The sequence below is a fragment of the Periophthalmus magnuspinnatus genome, chromosome 18 (genome assembly GCF_009829125.3).
Source record: "Periophthalmus magnuspinnatus isolate fPerMag1 chromosome 18, fPerMag1.2.pri, whole genome shotgun sequence".
NCBI classification, from domain to species: domain Eukaryota; kingdom Metazoa; phylum Chordata; class Actinopteri; order Gobiiformes; family Gobiidae; genus Periophthalmus; species Periophthalmus magnuspinnatus.
The window spans coordinates 21,235,883-21,249,289 of record NC_047143.1 but is presented as its reverse complement, the minus strand read 5'-3'; the positions used below and the strand labels follow the sequence as shown (position 1 = coordinate 21,249,289).

General features: G+C 38.5%; 1 protein-coding gene across 1 annotated transcript in view; it reads left to right on the top strand.

The window, feature by feature from the left end:
* LOC117385948 (phospholipid-transporting ATPase ABCA1-like) overlaps nt 1–5,875 on the top strand; it is a 260,381-nt gene extending 254,506 nt beyond the window's left edge. The window contains exons 49-50 of the mRNA XM_055229034.1: nt 1,342–1,585; nt 5,619–5,875. Of these exons, the coding sequence (XP_055085009.1) occupies nt 1,342–1,585; nt 5,619–5,744 (370 nt within the window). The 3' untranslated portion in view covers nt 5,745–5,875. The remainder of the gene's footprint in view (nt 1–1,341; nt 1,586–5,618) is intronic.
* The last annotated feature ends 7,532 nt before the right edge of the window (nt 5,876–13,407 follow it).

The following is a 13,407-nucleotide window of genomic DNA, read 5'->3' as shown; positions in this document are numbered from 1 at the left end:
GGCCAGATGTCTATAACAACTTGCTTACAGCACTTTCTGCTAAATAAATAATAACTCAGATGTCCGACTCACTCAGATTCCTAACTCTTTAACTCAAACTCTAACTCTAAGGTTGTTACTTATTGCTTTTATTCTCAATGAATTGCTATATTATGTTTCTTTTGTATTGTTATTTGGGTGGCAGTAGCACAGGAACCATATTTACACCATCATCTTCCCATGGCATACCAGCGGCATACTGTTTGTCTAAATTGTGACATAATGCTGTCTAACCGGAGCCTACTGACCTTCATAGTCTCTCTACATTTGCTATATGAACCTCGTCTTCTGGAAGCATAGTGATGAATGCTTAAACGCTCCAAAATCACACTATGTTCACTTTTGAGATCATACTGTGTCGAATTTTTAAGTCCCACCAGGCCCGTATTCATGGTAAATAAACTTCTACTTGAGACATCTAGTTTGCCTCAAGCCTTTTACTTCCACCCTTTCTTGGACAAACTTCTGCAGCAATAAGTAAGGTAATCAGATAACCCAATAATTACATCAGATTTTGGTGTGTGTTGACATGCACAAAAGACTGATCAAGATACCTAGCAACATGGATCAGTTATTCTTCAATAGATTTTTAGCATAACTCTTGTATTTGGAAGACTAAGTACAAGGATTTTTTAAATAAATATGTCAATCCTTAACATTATTTCTTTAATTTCTGTCTTTGCCCTTTTTTGCATAATTCTCCTTGTCAAAACCTGTACAGACGTGAAGAATCCAAAAGAAACCAGATTACTCACATCAGTAATATATTAATATAATTATTTACATGACATACACATAATCTGATAACTCCAGAAATCAAATAATGATCAGATTTTTGGTTTGCTTCTAAACATGTAGCCAAAGTAGGGCCAAACATTTTAGTCAATTTTTCACAGTGAGATTGTAGATTTAGTGTCTCTTTTGTGTTCCTTATCTTAAAGCTGGGGTATCCCTGCAAGTTCTTACTAGTAAGTAACTGCATATTATTATTGATCTGTGCACTTTCCATAAAGTATCTGATCAATCGCAAGCCCTTGTTCAATGCTATAGAATGTTTTAAGATGAATGCATGTTATTTGTGCTATGGCAGTCCACCCCTGCTTTGTTTTGCCATCTAAAAAAGCATTTTGAAAGCTGATGAAAAATGTACGGATGTGAATACTAGTAATGTGCTGCCGTTTTGTAAGAGCTTGGAACAAGGTACTTCCTGTTTGAAAATGAGTTCCAATTTTAATATAAATAAGAATAAAGGGAGGGTTGGTGCATTTTGTTTGACTATGTTATGTCCTTTCATGTTTCCAGGTTTGGCGATGGCTACACTCTGATTGTGCGGGTAGGGGGCGCTCCTCCTGCTCTGGGGCCTGTAGAAGACTTTGTTTCGCAGACATTTCCTGGCAGTGTCCTAAAGGAGAAGCACCATAACACACTGCAGTACCAGCTTCCACACACTCCCGGAGCTCTGGCCAACATCTTCGGCCAGCTGACAGTGCACCAACACAGGCTGGCCGTGGACGACTATTCTGTGTCCCAGACAACGCTGGACCAGGTGAGAGCCAAGCACACGTTTAGAGCAGAGCGGACAGAGCGGGGAGCCTCATTATCCCAAACTGGACTCGTTTAAGTTTAAGCAAATTACAGGAATGCAAATGTAGTGTTTCCCACAGCACTTGTTACCACTGTTAAGGGGCTTGTGTTCATAGAATATTATACAAAGTGCTACTTTTACTTAAGGTAAGTGAAAGTAGCATTTCATGCTTTGGTGTTGATATCTTCATGGAGGTTAACTTAGTAGGTTAGCTGGTGTCAGACCCACCACCTTGGTCTGCCAACAGCTAACCTACCACCTTTCTCTGCCACCAGAGATGCTATAGCTCTTCTTGAAATGTTCCTCATTATGGCATTAAACATAACAGCCTCCATGAAGTAAAGCAGGTAAAGCCACCAGGGAGTTACAGGTTTGAGCCGTAGCGAGGCTCACTCAGCAAAAATGTTTGTCAAGATTTTTTTGAGCAATAAAAACACCAATAATATATTGTGTAAAATTCCATACAAAACATATTCATGGACATGAGGAGGTGGCTCCTCCATCAGATAAGTTACTTAGTGGAGCTTTAACCCAAATGTCTTAAGTCTATGACTTCTAAACTAAAAATTCAAGATGTATTATACATCTTCTATGACGTCCAGGGCAGTAGTCATGCACATCTCCCTTTGCAGCTCCAGCTGCACAACGTGAGACCAGGTGCTTCAGACCTGGTCAATGAGATAAACCAGGCGCTGCAGAGCACAGAGCAACCGCTGATTTTCACATGGCCCCAGGGGCCTGATGTAATCATGCTCTTACACATGAGAGCGCTTCTGCAGGCGCCTGTTAGCTCAGTGTTAGCTTAGCGTTAGCTCAACAGTGGACAAGAAACAGGGGCAGATCTGACCCCACAGCCTGTAGAGGTCACCGCTGCAGTGACTGTTAAGATGAGAGCTAAGATTTACTGTATATTGGGCTAAAAGTGGACATCAAGATTTTTTCAGTGGTATAAATACATTATCAGTTCTTCTAACATAGTTTTGCAATATCTGTTAAATTATATATAATTATACTGGACTTACCAAATTTGTATTGATATAACTTGCCATAGCTTCAGAGATCTCTCACTGCTGATACATTTAAACAAGCTGCTATCTTGGTGGTTCACAAATAAAACTACAAGTATCTGCTATACAAAAATTTACATTCACACACACACACACACACACACACACACATATATATATATATATATATATATATTTATTTTTTTTCAGAATAAACACACAAACCCAAATCCAAATAATTCAGCAAAGTTAAAAATAGAAGAGTGCATGTGTCTAATTAACAGTGTTTGTAGGTTTTAGGTCAGTAGTAATGGCACACACTATCACTAATCCTCTAAACTGCAGCCCCATTGTGCAGTGTTATACAGTGTGTACAAATCCTTCTAATGATGTTTCAGCCGATACAATCTCGTACTAGAACGGACTCCCAAAGTCAGCTCTCCATCTCCGAATCCCAGCTCTCTCGGAATATGATGAGGAAAACAAGCTAGCGCATCAGTGAGCATCAGTCCAATACGAGCCAAAGTCACACACCAATGAAGATAATGCATAATTTCTCTAGTTTCTGTAAAACACAAAAGCTGTAGTTAGTTTGACTTGATGTGTCCACTATATTCTGCACCTATCCTCCCTCTCTCCACATTGATACTCGACGCAGCACTTTGGAAACTGCCTGCCTCCTCCGTGATAACCTCACCAACCCACTGGCCTGTGTCAATGATTGTTTTTCCTCGGCAAGTTTTGGATCAGAAGTCTTGGCCGTCACATTTCAAGAAACTTCAATATTTAGGATTTGGATAAAATGTTACAGAGTCCAAATTTCAAAGTACAGATCCATTTTGTATGTGATAAAAAGTTTATGCTAACTTTATGAGCTTTACACCATATTTTCCATGGTTTTCCACAGTCATTCAATTTTATTACTTAAGTAAAAGTACAGATACAGAGGGAAAAAGTTCATCAAGTAAAAGTATCACACGAAAAAAATTGACAGAAGAAAAAGTATTTAAGTTTAAAAATGTACTTTAAGAGTATAAAGTAAAAGTATTGTACACAAGTGTTGCTAATTTGTTAAATTTGGTGATATTGCTTAAAATTTTTTACAGATTTTCTTAATTTTTCTTATGAATTTTCTATATTTATTTTTGTTTGCTCAAAGCCAAAGGTTGAACTCAAAAACTTTAGTGATAATGGTAAAAAATAACCCATCAAATCATATAAAAAGTACTTTTTACTTTTCAGTCCAGTTCAAAAATGTAGCGGAGTAGAAAGTACACACGCCTGCTCTCAAACGTAGAGAAGTAAAAAGTTGTATGTAAAATGTACTTAAGTGAAGTATAGATACCTAAAGATTCTACTTAAGTACAGTACACAACTTGTACTTCGTTACCTTCCACCACTGCCATCATTAGATTACTCAGCGTTGTATTTTGTTTGATTGGCGCATGTTTGAGTAATCCTATATCGTGCAGCATCTGAGGCTTGAATGCTCTGAAAATAAAATGTGTTACTCAAAAATGAAACGGCACAATTATAAAAAATATATATATATATATATAAAATTGCAATTGTGGATTAGAAGATATGAATAAAAGGGAATATCCTGTATATAAGGACTAAAATGGCTGCCCAAATCAGCTAAATACAACATAATTTCAGTGCAATTTTTCAATACGTTTTAGCATATTTTGATGGATTACCTTACATTTTGTCTGTGTAAAAATATATACATATAAATTCATCTATAACTGTCAAGGTCACCCACCCATAGATATAATTCTATTTTCTGTGGCTGTTAACTTGCCCAAAACATCTTGCCTAGTAGATACTGGAAGATCCCTGACCTCTTGTTGGTAACTTTTAACTAAAGGACAAGTTGCCCCATCTGTGCTCAATATTTACCAAATCCAGGCAGTAAATAAATCATTTGTGGTGCGTCTGGACAGCGTATTAAAATCCAGGGGGCGCCGTGAGAAACCTGTGAAGACCAGAGCGTCACCTTTCAGCGTGTGATTTATAGAGAAGAGGATTGACCTATGGAGCAGCAGCCGACCTGCTCCACAATTACTATTGATCCACAGCAGGCCGGAGCCCATGGTCAGGACCAGAGCAGAACAGGGCAAAACAAAGAGGGGGAAACTCATGGTACACACAGAGAAAAGACTTCGAGAAATATTTGGAGTTGCAATTTTCAGTTCGATAAATATGGTCAAAGTTTAAAGTCTAGAAAAGCAAAAAAGTTAAAACTGGGGCATTTGATTTTTAGACCGTTAAAGGAGGAAATAGTTATATGTCGGGGTCTAACTTGTTCCTATCGCTTTCACAAATCCTTCGGCACTGTCCCATCAATCCATAATGTGTACAAAAGGTAAAATCTCAAGCCTATTTCAACAGTAGCTCAGTTGGTAGAGTGTTTGTCCACTGACCCAAAGGTTGTCAGTGCGATTCCAGCTCCCACAGGTGAATATTGTCACCGTATCCTTGTACAAGACGCTTAACCCACCTCGCCCTCGCTGTATGAATGGGTGAGTGGCTCCTTGATGCTTTGAGTGCCTTGAAGGGGGAAAAGCGCTATATAAAAACGTAACCATTTACCAAGACCAAGACATTTAAACCCTCTCTCCCAGCTGTTCATCAGTTATCCAGTTTGGCACGCCTCACCTCTGCCCCATCGTCCTCACCCTACCTTACCCGGGGAAAGACATCCAGTCTCTTAAATGCACAGCACACAGCTCATCGCACATACTGTATTCCGCCTGGGTCCTAATTGTGCAATAAAACTTTTTAATGCCCATTTATCTGTGTCTCCAGGTTGAAATGAAGTTCTCTCATGAGGGATCTATTAAGTATACCTTATAATACAAATTTTGGAAGTGCTGCTTTTACAAAATACTAAGGGAAAGCTAAATGTAGTCGTTTACAAGAAGAAATGTTTTCTATTCAATAGATTTAATTGAAAATCTTTAATTCTGCTTTTTTTCCCCCAGGTCTTTGTAAATTTTGCCAAGCACCAACATGAAGACGCCACTTATGACAATGAGGTGGACACATCAGATGAGCTGCCATTAGAATCTGTGAAGACAAAAGACTCAGAGACGCACACGAACAACTAGTCTGGAAGAAGTATTTAGTATTTAAGTTGTCAAAGGTTTGCGCTTTAGCTGCTACAGACTACAACTTTCATCTAGTTGAATGTTTACATGTGACACCAAGCAAAGAAATCACTGCTTGCCTCACTGGATAGCACTTACCAGCAATACTTTTTTGTAACGCTGACCAAATAAATTCACTTTAGTTCAGTAGGTTTTAGCAATAAATTACTTTTCTTTAATGGGATGGATTTTTGAGACGCTGTTGGAGAATATCAAATATGTGACTCTGAGTACTGTAGTTTTAACTTCAGACAGCTCACTGTTCTGTCCAAAATGCACTGATGATACTGTCTCTTTAAGAACTCAGAAGAAACACTGTACAGTCATTTGAACTGACACTTTTGTATGTGCAATAATAACTCTAATATTGTAACGATAATGTCTATATTTATCTCTGCGTCTTAAGGTGCACTATGTAACTTCATGGTGGAGGGCTGCTCTCAATTGTTTTTTTTTTTGTTTTTTTTGTCTGAAATGTTCCACAGTATGCTATTAAATAAAAAAACAACTATTATTTATATGGGTAAAAAAAAACGCCTTGAAAAACAGTTTCGGAAAGTGAGCAGTGTCTCCTTTTTGATTGCACCCTGCGTCCTGTGTCTCCATGGAGAGTTATAGATTTAATGCCATATTGGGGAACATGCTGGGAAAGCAATAACATCTCCATGGAGACAGCAATATTCTGTCAACTGGATATAAGCTGAAGAAGCCGCTTGGATGAACGGCGAAACTTTTGCAATTGATCCTACTTGGACGACTGAGGGATTCCACTTCTACACTAGAAAAGTTACATACTGCATCTTGAACTTGAATCTTCAGTTTTAAAATTGCTTGAAAGTAAGAGCCGCGGGGTTCCACCAGGCAGACAGCATCACCGTGGGTTACTAAGCCATGTTTGGTCTGTGGGGGTGGAGACATTCTGTGGCTACATCTCTGAGAAATGTCAAACACACGCTGTAAGATCACATGCTGCATAATTAGGAGAACATATTTTATTATATATTTTAGTATCGCTAAGGCCTGAGTTAAAGTTGGTATTTTTAAATTAATGATTCTGTCTCAGATTTTTCTCTGCCTGTGGTTCTCTGCTGGTCTGATTGACCCATTTTTATTTCCAATCATTTTACTGTGACCCATTTTTTACTGAATTAAAGTTGTATGACACACACTTTTGAGATCAGTTTCACAATTTCATGAAATAAGAACTTTATAATGTCTTTGAGCGTAACATAAATTTTATATATTCAACCTCCCCACAACCCAGTTTTCAAGCACTTACAGTAAGGATTAACTGTGCTGTGATATCTTGTTATATGAAACTTTGAAACTAAGTATTTTCGGCCGTGAAGCGAATGAACAAAATCCTCAAGAAGATTAGATAGTAAAAATCACTAAAACATGAGAATAAAAACTGGAAATATCAAACGTCAAAGCGTGCAAGTGTCCATCCGTCTATTCTTTTCTGCTTATCCAAGGCCAGGTCACAGGGCCACAGTCTAAGGAGGGAGTCTCAGGCAAAGGAAGAACTTTGTGAACTTGGCGAAGCAGGTTACGAAATCCTTCCGCCAGTGCCGCTTTAAAGCAGACCTATTCAGCAAAATCGACATTTCAGAGCTTTCAACCATATTATAGTTGTTTCCCCTTCTCATTTCCCCTCTCAAAGTTGTTTTTAGAGTGATTCATGCATGTTTGAGCAACATTTAATCGTTTATTTTCAAGACACCATATTGCCAATCAATTTTCATTTTCTGTACTTACTATGTTATTCAGTTTTATTTTCCTAATTGGTGATACACGTAGGATTTGGCAGCGTAGTGTAGTCATTGTAGTACAGATGGAAAAAAAATAGTATGATCTGCAGCTAACTGTAGGAGGGGGCCGAACGTGGAAGTCAGCAGACTCGTTTTGGATTAATATTGCGATTTAAAAAAGTGAAAATCATAACATAATGATCCACAGGTGTCATAGGTTATAACTATATAGCAGACGCAAGCACAATAGGTCTTCTTTAACTATAGAACCACAACTTTTGAATGGCTAATCGTGCTAAAATAGTTTATTCGAAGGGCATCTCAAAGTCAGTGCCAGGCCACAGGTTTCCGCAGTAGGCCGACGTACGTGGAAAAGTCTTTAACATTGCGCAGAACTCCGGTGATAGCTGCAGAGGTTAATTGGGTGATTGGACGTCCTTCCCCTCCCTCGTTCTGCCTGGATGGACTTCAGATAAACACCCAAACGTTGCCTCCATAATGTAATTAATGCTGTATCCATCTGGTAATAAGGAAATGCCACTCAGCAGCAATGGCGTGTGACGCTGGTGTGGGCAATGGATGACTGGGTAAATACATAGAGCCAACATTGTGCAAGGCGAAGAGGATGAGTTTAGCATGGTTGGCTAGCTCAGATAGGCCGCTGTCGAGAGCTAAAATTACAAGCGCACTTCGTCAAAATGGCATTGTGAGAAACCTGGGGGTTACGGTTGAATGGTAAGTTCAGAGTCTTTGAAAATGTCTTGAAAATATTATTAATGTGGAAGTCATCAAGTAGTATCGCAGCAGGAGTATAGTGGGTGCTCTGTAAAACTTTTTCTGCTTTTACTATGGAGTTCTTAATGCTTTCCCTGGAATGTTCCACATAGAGCATTAAACCTATCTGTTCTAGCTTATATTGCAGTTGTTTCTCCATCCGAAAGTTACACAGTGCAGCTTTAACATTAGAGTTTACTACTATTTCCGCCTGAAATAGATCTACTACAAATGATCAGCTATACTACTACTATTCTTACTACATAGTACCAATTTTTCTGTTGTTTCTGATGCAACCTGCAACATTATTACTACTACTACTACTACCACCACTACTACTACTACCAATACTATCTCGAAAACTAGTACCACTTCTATCCCTGAATACTACTACTACCACTGCTACCACTACTGTCTCTACCACTACTACTACTACCACTACCACCACTATTATATCTACAACTACTACCACTACTATTACTACTATCTCTATCACTACTACCACTACTACCACTACTTATATCTCTACCGCTACTACTACTACCACCACTACTACTAAAAACAAATGTACCCAAATTTGAAGGCCACTGCCACTACCATCTCTATCAGTACTACCACTACTACCACTACTATTACTACCACTATCTCTACCACTACTACTACCACTATTATGTCTACCACTACTACCTCTTCTACTACTACTACTACTATTACTACCACTACTACTACTACTACCACTACTATCTCTAACACTACTACCACTACTATCTCGAATACTAGTACTACTACTACCACTACTATCTCTACCACTACTACTACTACCACTACTACTACTACCACTACTATCTCTACCAGCACTACCACCTCTACTACTACCACTACTACCACTACCATCTCTATCTCTACCTCTACTACTACTACCTCTACTACTACCTCTACTAAAAACCCAAATTGTACCCAAATTTGAAGGCCACTGAAATTTCTTTTAAGATGAATTTTCACCAACCTTTCTGACTAAAAGTATCAGAATTCCAGTGTTTGTCTCTCGCAGTGACAATATTCACATATGACATTAGAGCAGCTGAATATATGGAGGCCGTACACAACTGTCATGGCCGCCCTCGTGCTGGGATAACTCCTCTGGACAACTCTGACCTCAATATGTGCCTTCAGCTGTACCTCATCAAGGATCACTTCAGTTACAAGGTAGGACATTGGTCTGAATCATCATTTGATCTTCTAGTTTATTCTTTTCTATTGTGTGGCAGTGGCAGTAATAAAAGTTTAATTTCAGGTAGAGGGCAGAAGAAGTTTTGAATAAAATATGTAAACTGAAAATCCTGGTCCTCTTTTTTCGTTGGTAGCAATGGTAAATGTTTGCAAATTAACTTACTTTGCACTAAAACGGCAAAAACAATGCTAAACGGTATAGTTTAGTAGCAAAAATGTTGAACTAACTGTACCATATAGGGTTGTCAAGTATCAAAAATCAGATACTTATTTATACTAAAACTAGCTAATTGTGCTATTAGTATCAGTATTGAGAATCAAGTCTATTCCTTGGTGTCAAAATTGAGTTTGAAATTCTAGTATCATGACGACAATTCAAATCTGTGAGCAGTTTATCATGTCACAAACTCCCATGAACCCAGGCTACGAACATTTCCCCCAGAACTAGTTGCATTGTTTGAGGTCCATCTAAATAACCAATAACAAAAATACAGCATTGTGAGTCCACCATAAATCCTATTCTCTGATATTGCTCGCGGTCTATTGCTGATGCCTTGAAAAATAGTATAAAAAATGGTATTATGAATGTTGGAGTGCTGGATGGCCCTGGGTTATTTTGGCTGTGCTTGTAAAACAAACAGGAGCGGAGCGGCGGACCACAGGGTGCATGTGAATGAGCGGGAGAATTCCGAACGGAGAGGGGTGTCGGAGTGTTGGAGTCTGGGCTCACACGGAACGTCGCCTTTGAGACCCTCACCAGACGAGAACTGCAATAAAAGGATCATTCTTCACACCAGGATGCCCACTTTAAGTCAGCCCAATCAATGTGCCATCCATCAAGAGTAGCATACTGTGCTTTTTGTTTTCTTTGAGCTGTTTTTATTATTATATATTAAAATATATTATAATACCATATTTTATTTTTTCTTGTACTCTTATACTGTTTGTTGCAGTAGGTGTAATGATAAACTGCAATAAGAGTTTTCCATAAATAGAATGTCTGGAATGTAATTATATCAATCATCATGGCACTGGAGGCATGTGAAGAAGAGCAGCTGAAGTGAAGTTTGGTTATTTAAAGGCGCACTATGTAAGTTTTCTGGTTTAGTATCCACCTTGATGATCTTGAAGTATAATGTTGCTTTGCCTGGAATATTACACATTGTGGTATTATTTCACATTGGGTGCATTGATTTTAAGCACTTTCTTGCAGGACCCTGCAAGTCCTAAACCACACTCACAGTCAATGTACACCCAGCATAAGTCAGCATTAAACAGTGAGGAGCGGTGCTTTATGCAGTTTTAACATACAACGTGGGGTCGTAGAACACCATGACGCACAGCGGAGTGTGATAAAAGTGCATAACACATGGCTCCAAGTTGTTTAAAGAGCTCATTCCACAGCTGCAAACTGAAATGTCTCACCTGTGAATGTGGAAAGGTGTTTCACTCTCTGTGAATGTCTCAAATATGAATTATTTCAGTGTTTTAAATGAAGCTAGTCCCTACATTCTACTCACATGAGTATTTCTTTACCTGTTAAAAGAGCGATCATTTCCACATCTCAGACAAAAATGGATGAATCTAGTCTGTTTATGTGAGATCCAGCTTGACAAAAACATGTATGTTTATTTTTGGTCCATAAACACTGGCGTGCCAGTCGACCAGTGTGCCAGTGGGACTGTGTAGTACTGTATATGAGGGGTTGGAGCTAGGGTGGACATTTGGACAGAGCCACTGACCATGGTATAAGAAGGTATAATCTGTGGTATTTCAACACTCAGAATCACAATTGTAGACTTGTTCAGTTATTACCTTGAGGGAAAGAAGTTTGCCAATGTATCTTTTTAGATAACATTGTTGGAAAAAGTAATGCAGTGAGCTTTTTAACTGCTTTTCCCATAAGTACCACAATGTAAACAAAAAGTTCGATTTTAAAGTTCAAATTTTCCATCCTCTAAAATGCTCCAAATCATGTTACTATTCAGAGTATTTTTCTTTCCTTCCTGTTTGTTTTTTCACAGTCCCACATTTTAAGTTTAATCATTTTGTTGCACTCTTCCCAACCCTCTTAAGTGTAACAATCTGTCCTCTTAACAACACAGATTGAAGTGTGCTCAGATTATCAAATCAGTATTATTTGTGGATTATGCTCGAAGAATAATTATTTCTCTGTTTTTTTTTGGCTAAATCCTTGTTGAGCGTCACATTAAAGAGCACATATTTTTCCTTCTTGTGGCTTTGATTTTTAAACATGCTTTTTGGGTTAAGTATATCACATTTTCCAATAAAAAAAAAAAAAAAAAAAATATTACATTTGGAAAACACACTGTATAAACGATACCTCCGTTTCCAATGCAGCATTTAGGAGTTGGAGCAGTGATGATTTATGGGGTTTAAAACTGCATGAGTCTGGATTTTTACCTATGACGCAACATCTTAGGCAAAATGCGAATGGAATATTTTTGAGGGCTCAGAGAGAATGATTTTGGATGAGTTAATTAATTGAAACAAGTGTAAATAAAGAAAAAACACAGCTCGATATGTGTTTGATCAGAGTGTAACAATATAACATTGGTAAAAACTCAGAAAAGTCTATTCTGCATATATGTGTAATGTAAGTGCTGCTTTTACTTCCACTGTCATAAAACCAGTCTGACTCCCATTTCACAGACTACAGCATGTGGGTACGCTTCTCTTTTTCCTATTAGTTTACCTCTTTATAAAAAAAACAGTCATTTTGTGTGCCAGATGCCTCACACTATAAATTCATTTTCTTGTCAAACCATCACCCAGGCTTTATACTGAGATTTAGCTTTGGAGTCAATTTTATTTATTCTGCTTTTTAGAAAATCTACACTCCTGGAGCGCTTACGGTTCAACCAATTGTTTTCTCAATTTTATTACATAGATAGAGCTAGTACTACAGAGCCCTGTGTTTTATTACAAATGCTTTAGAGTCTAGCTATAGCCAAGCCAAATAGTAATTTAAAGCATGGATGGAAAAATCAAATCACCTTTTCACCGCTGGTTGGTGAGTAGGTTTGAAATATAAACAAATGCAGTGTATTTTCCATTAAAGCATACAATTTTAGAAAGGACTCTGCACATAAATATGACACATTTAGCCACCAAAACAAGTGTCCAATTTCAGTTTAGAAAGTGTCTTTTACATATCTATAGTTTCTAAGACAGGAATGCACAATGTAGTCAGTGAAGATAGAGTGAATGGTTTCGCAGCATCATTGGTTGATCTATTGAAACGCAGGTTGACAGTGCGATTCCAGCTCCCACAGATGAATGCTGCTGTTGTGTTCTTGGGCAAGACACTTCTGCGTACACTAGTGTCTGAAAGTATGCGTGAATGAATGGTGAGTGGTTCCTTGATCACATCACAAAAATTGGTTTTTACCATTTGAAAAACATAGCCAGAGTCCGTCCCATTCTCTCTCGGGCCAACACAGAGACGCTGATGCATGCTTTTATCACCAGTCGTATAGACTACTGTAATGCCCTGCTCTCTGGTCTTCCCAAAAAGGCGATTTCAGGTCTACAATTATTACAAAATTCAGCAGCACGTGTCCTGACTAAGACCAGGGGGCGGGACCACATTACACCGGTTTTAGAATCCCTGCATTGGCTCCCTGTGTGTTTCAGGATCGATTTTAAAGTTCTTTTACTGGTTTTTAAATGTCTTAATGGTCTTGGGCCTTCTTATCTTACAGAACTGCTTTTATCCTATGAACCCTCGCGGCCCCTGCACTCCTCCGGCAGCAGGCTCCTAGTCATCCCCAAAGTGAGGACACACACTCATGGAGAGGCCTCTTTCCAGTTTTATGGCCCCCGTCTATGGAACAGCCTGCCGGAGG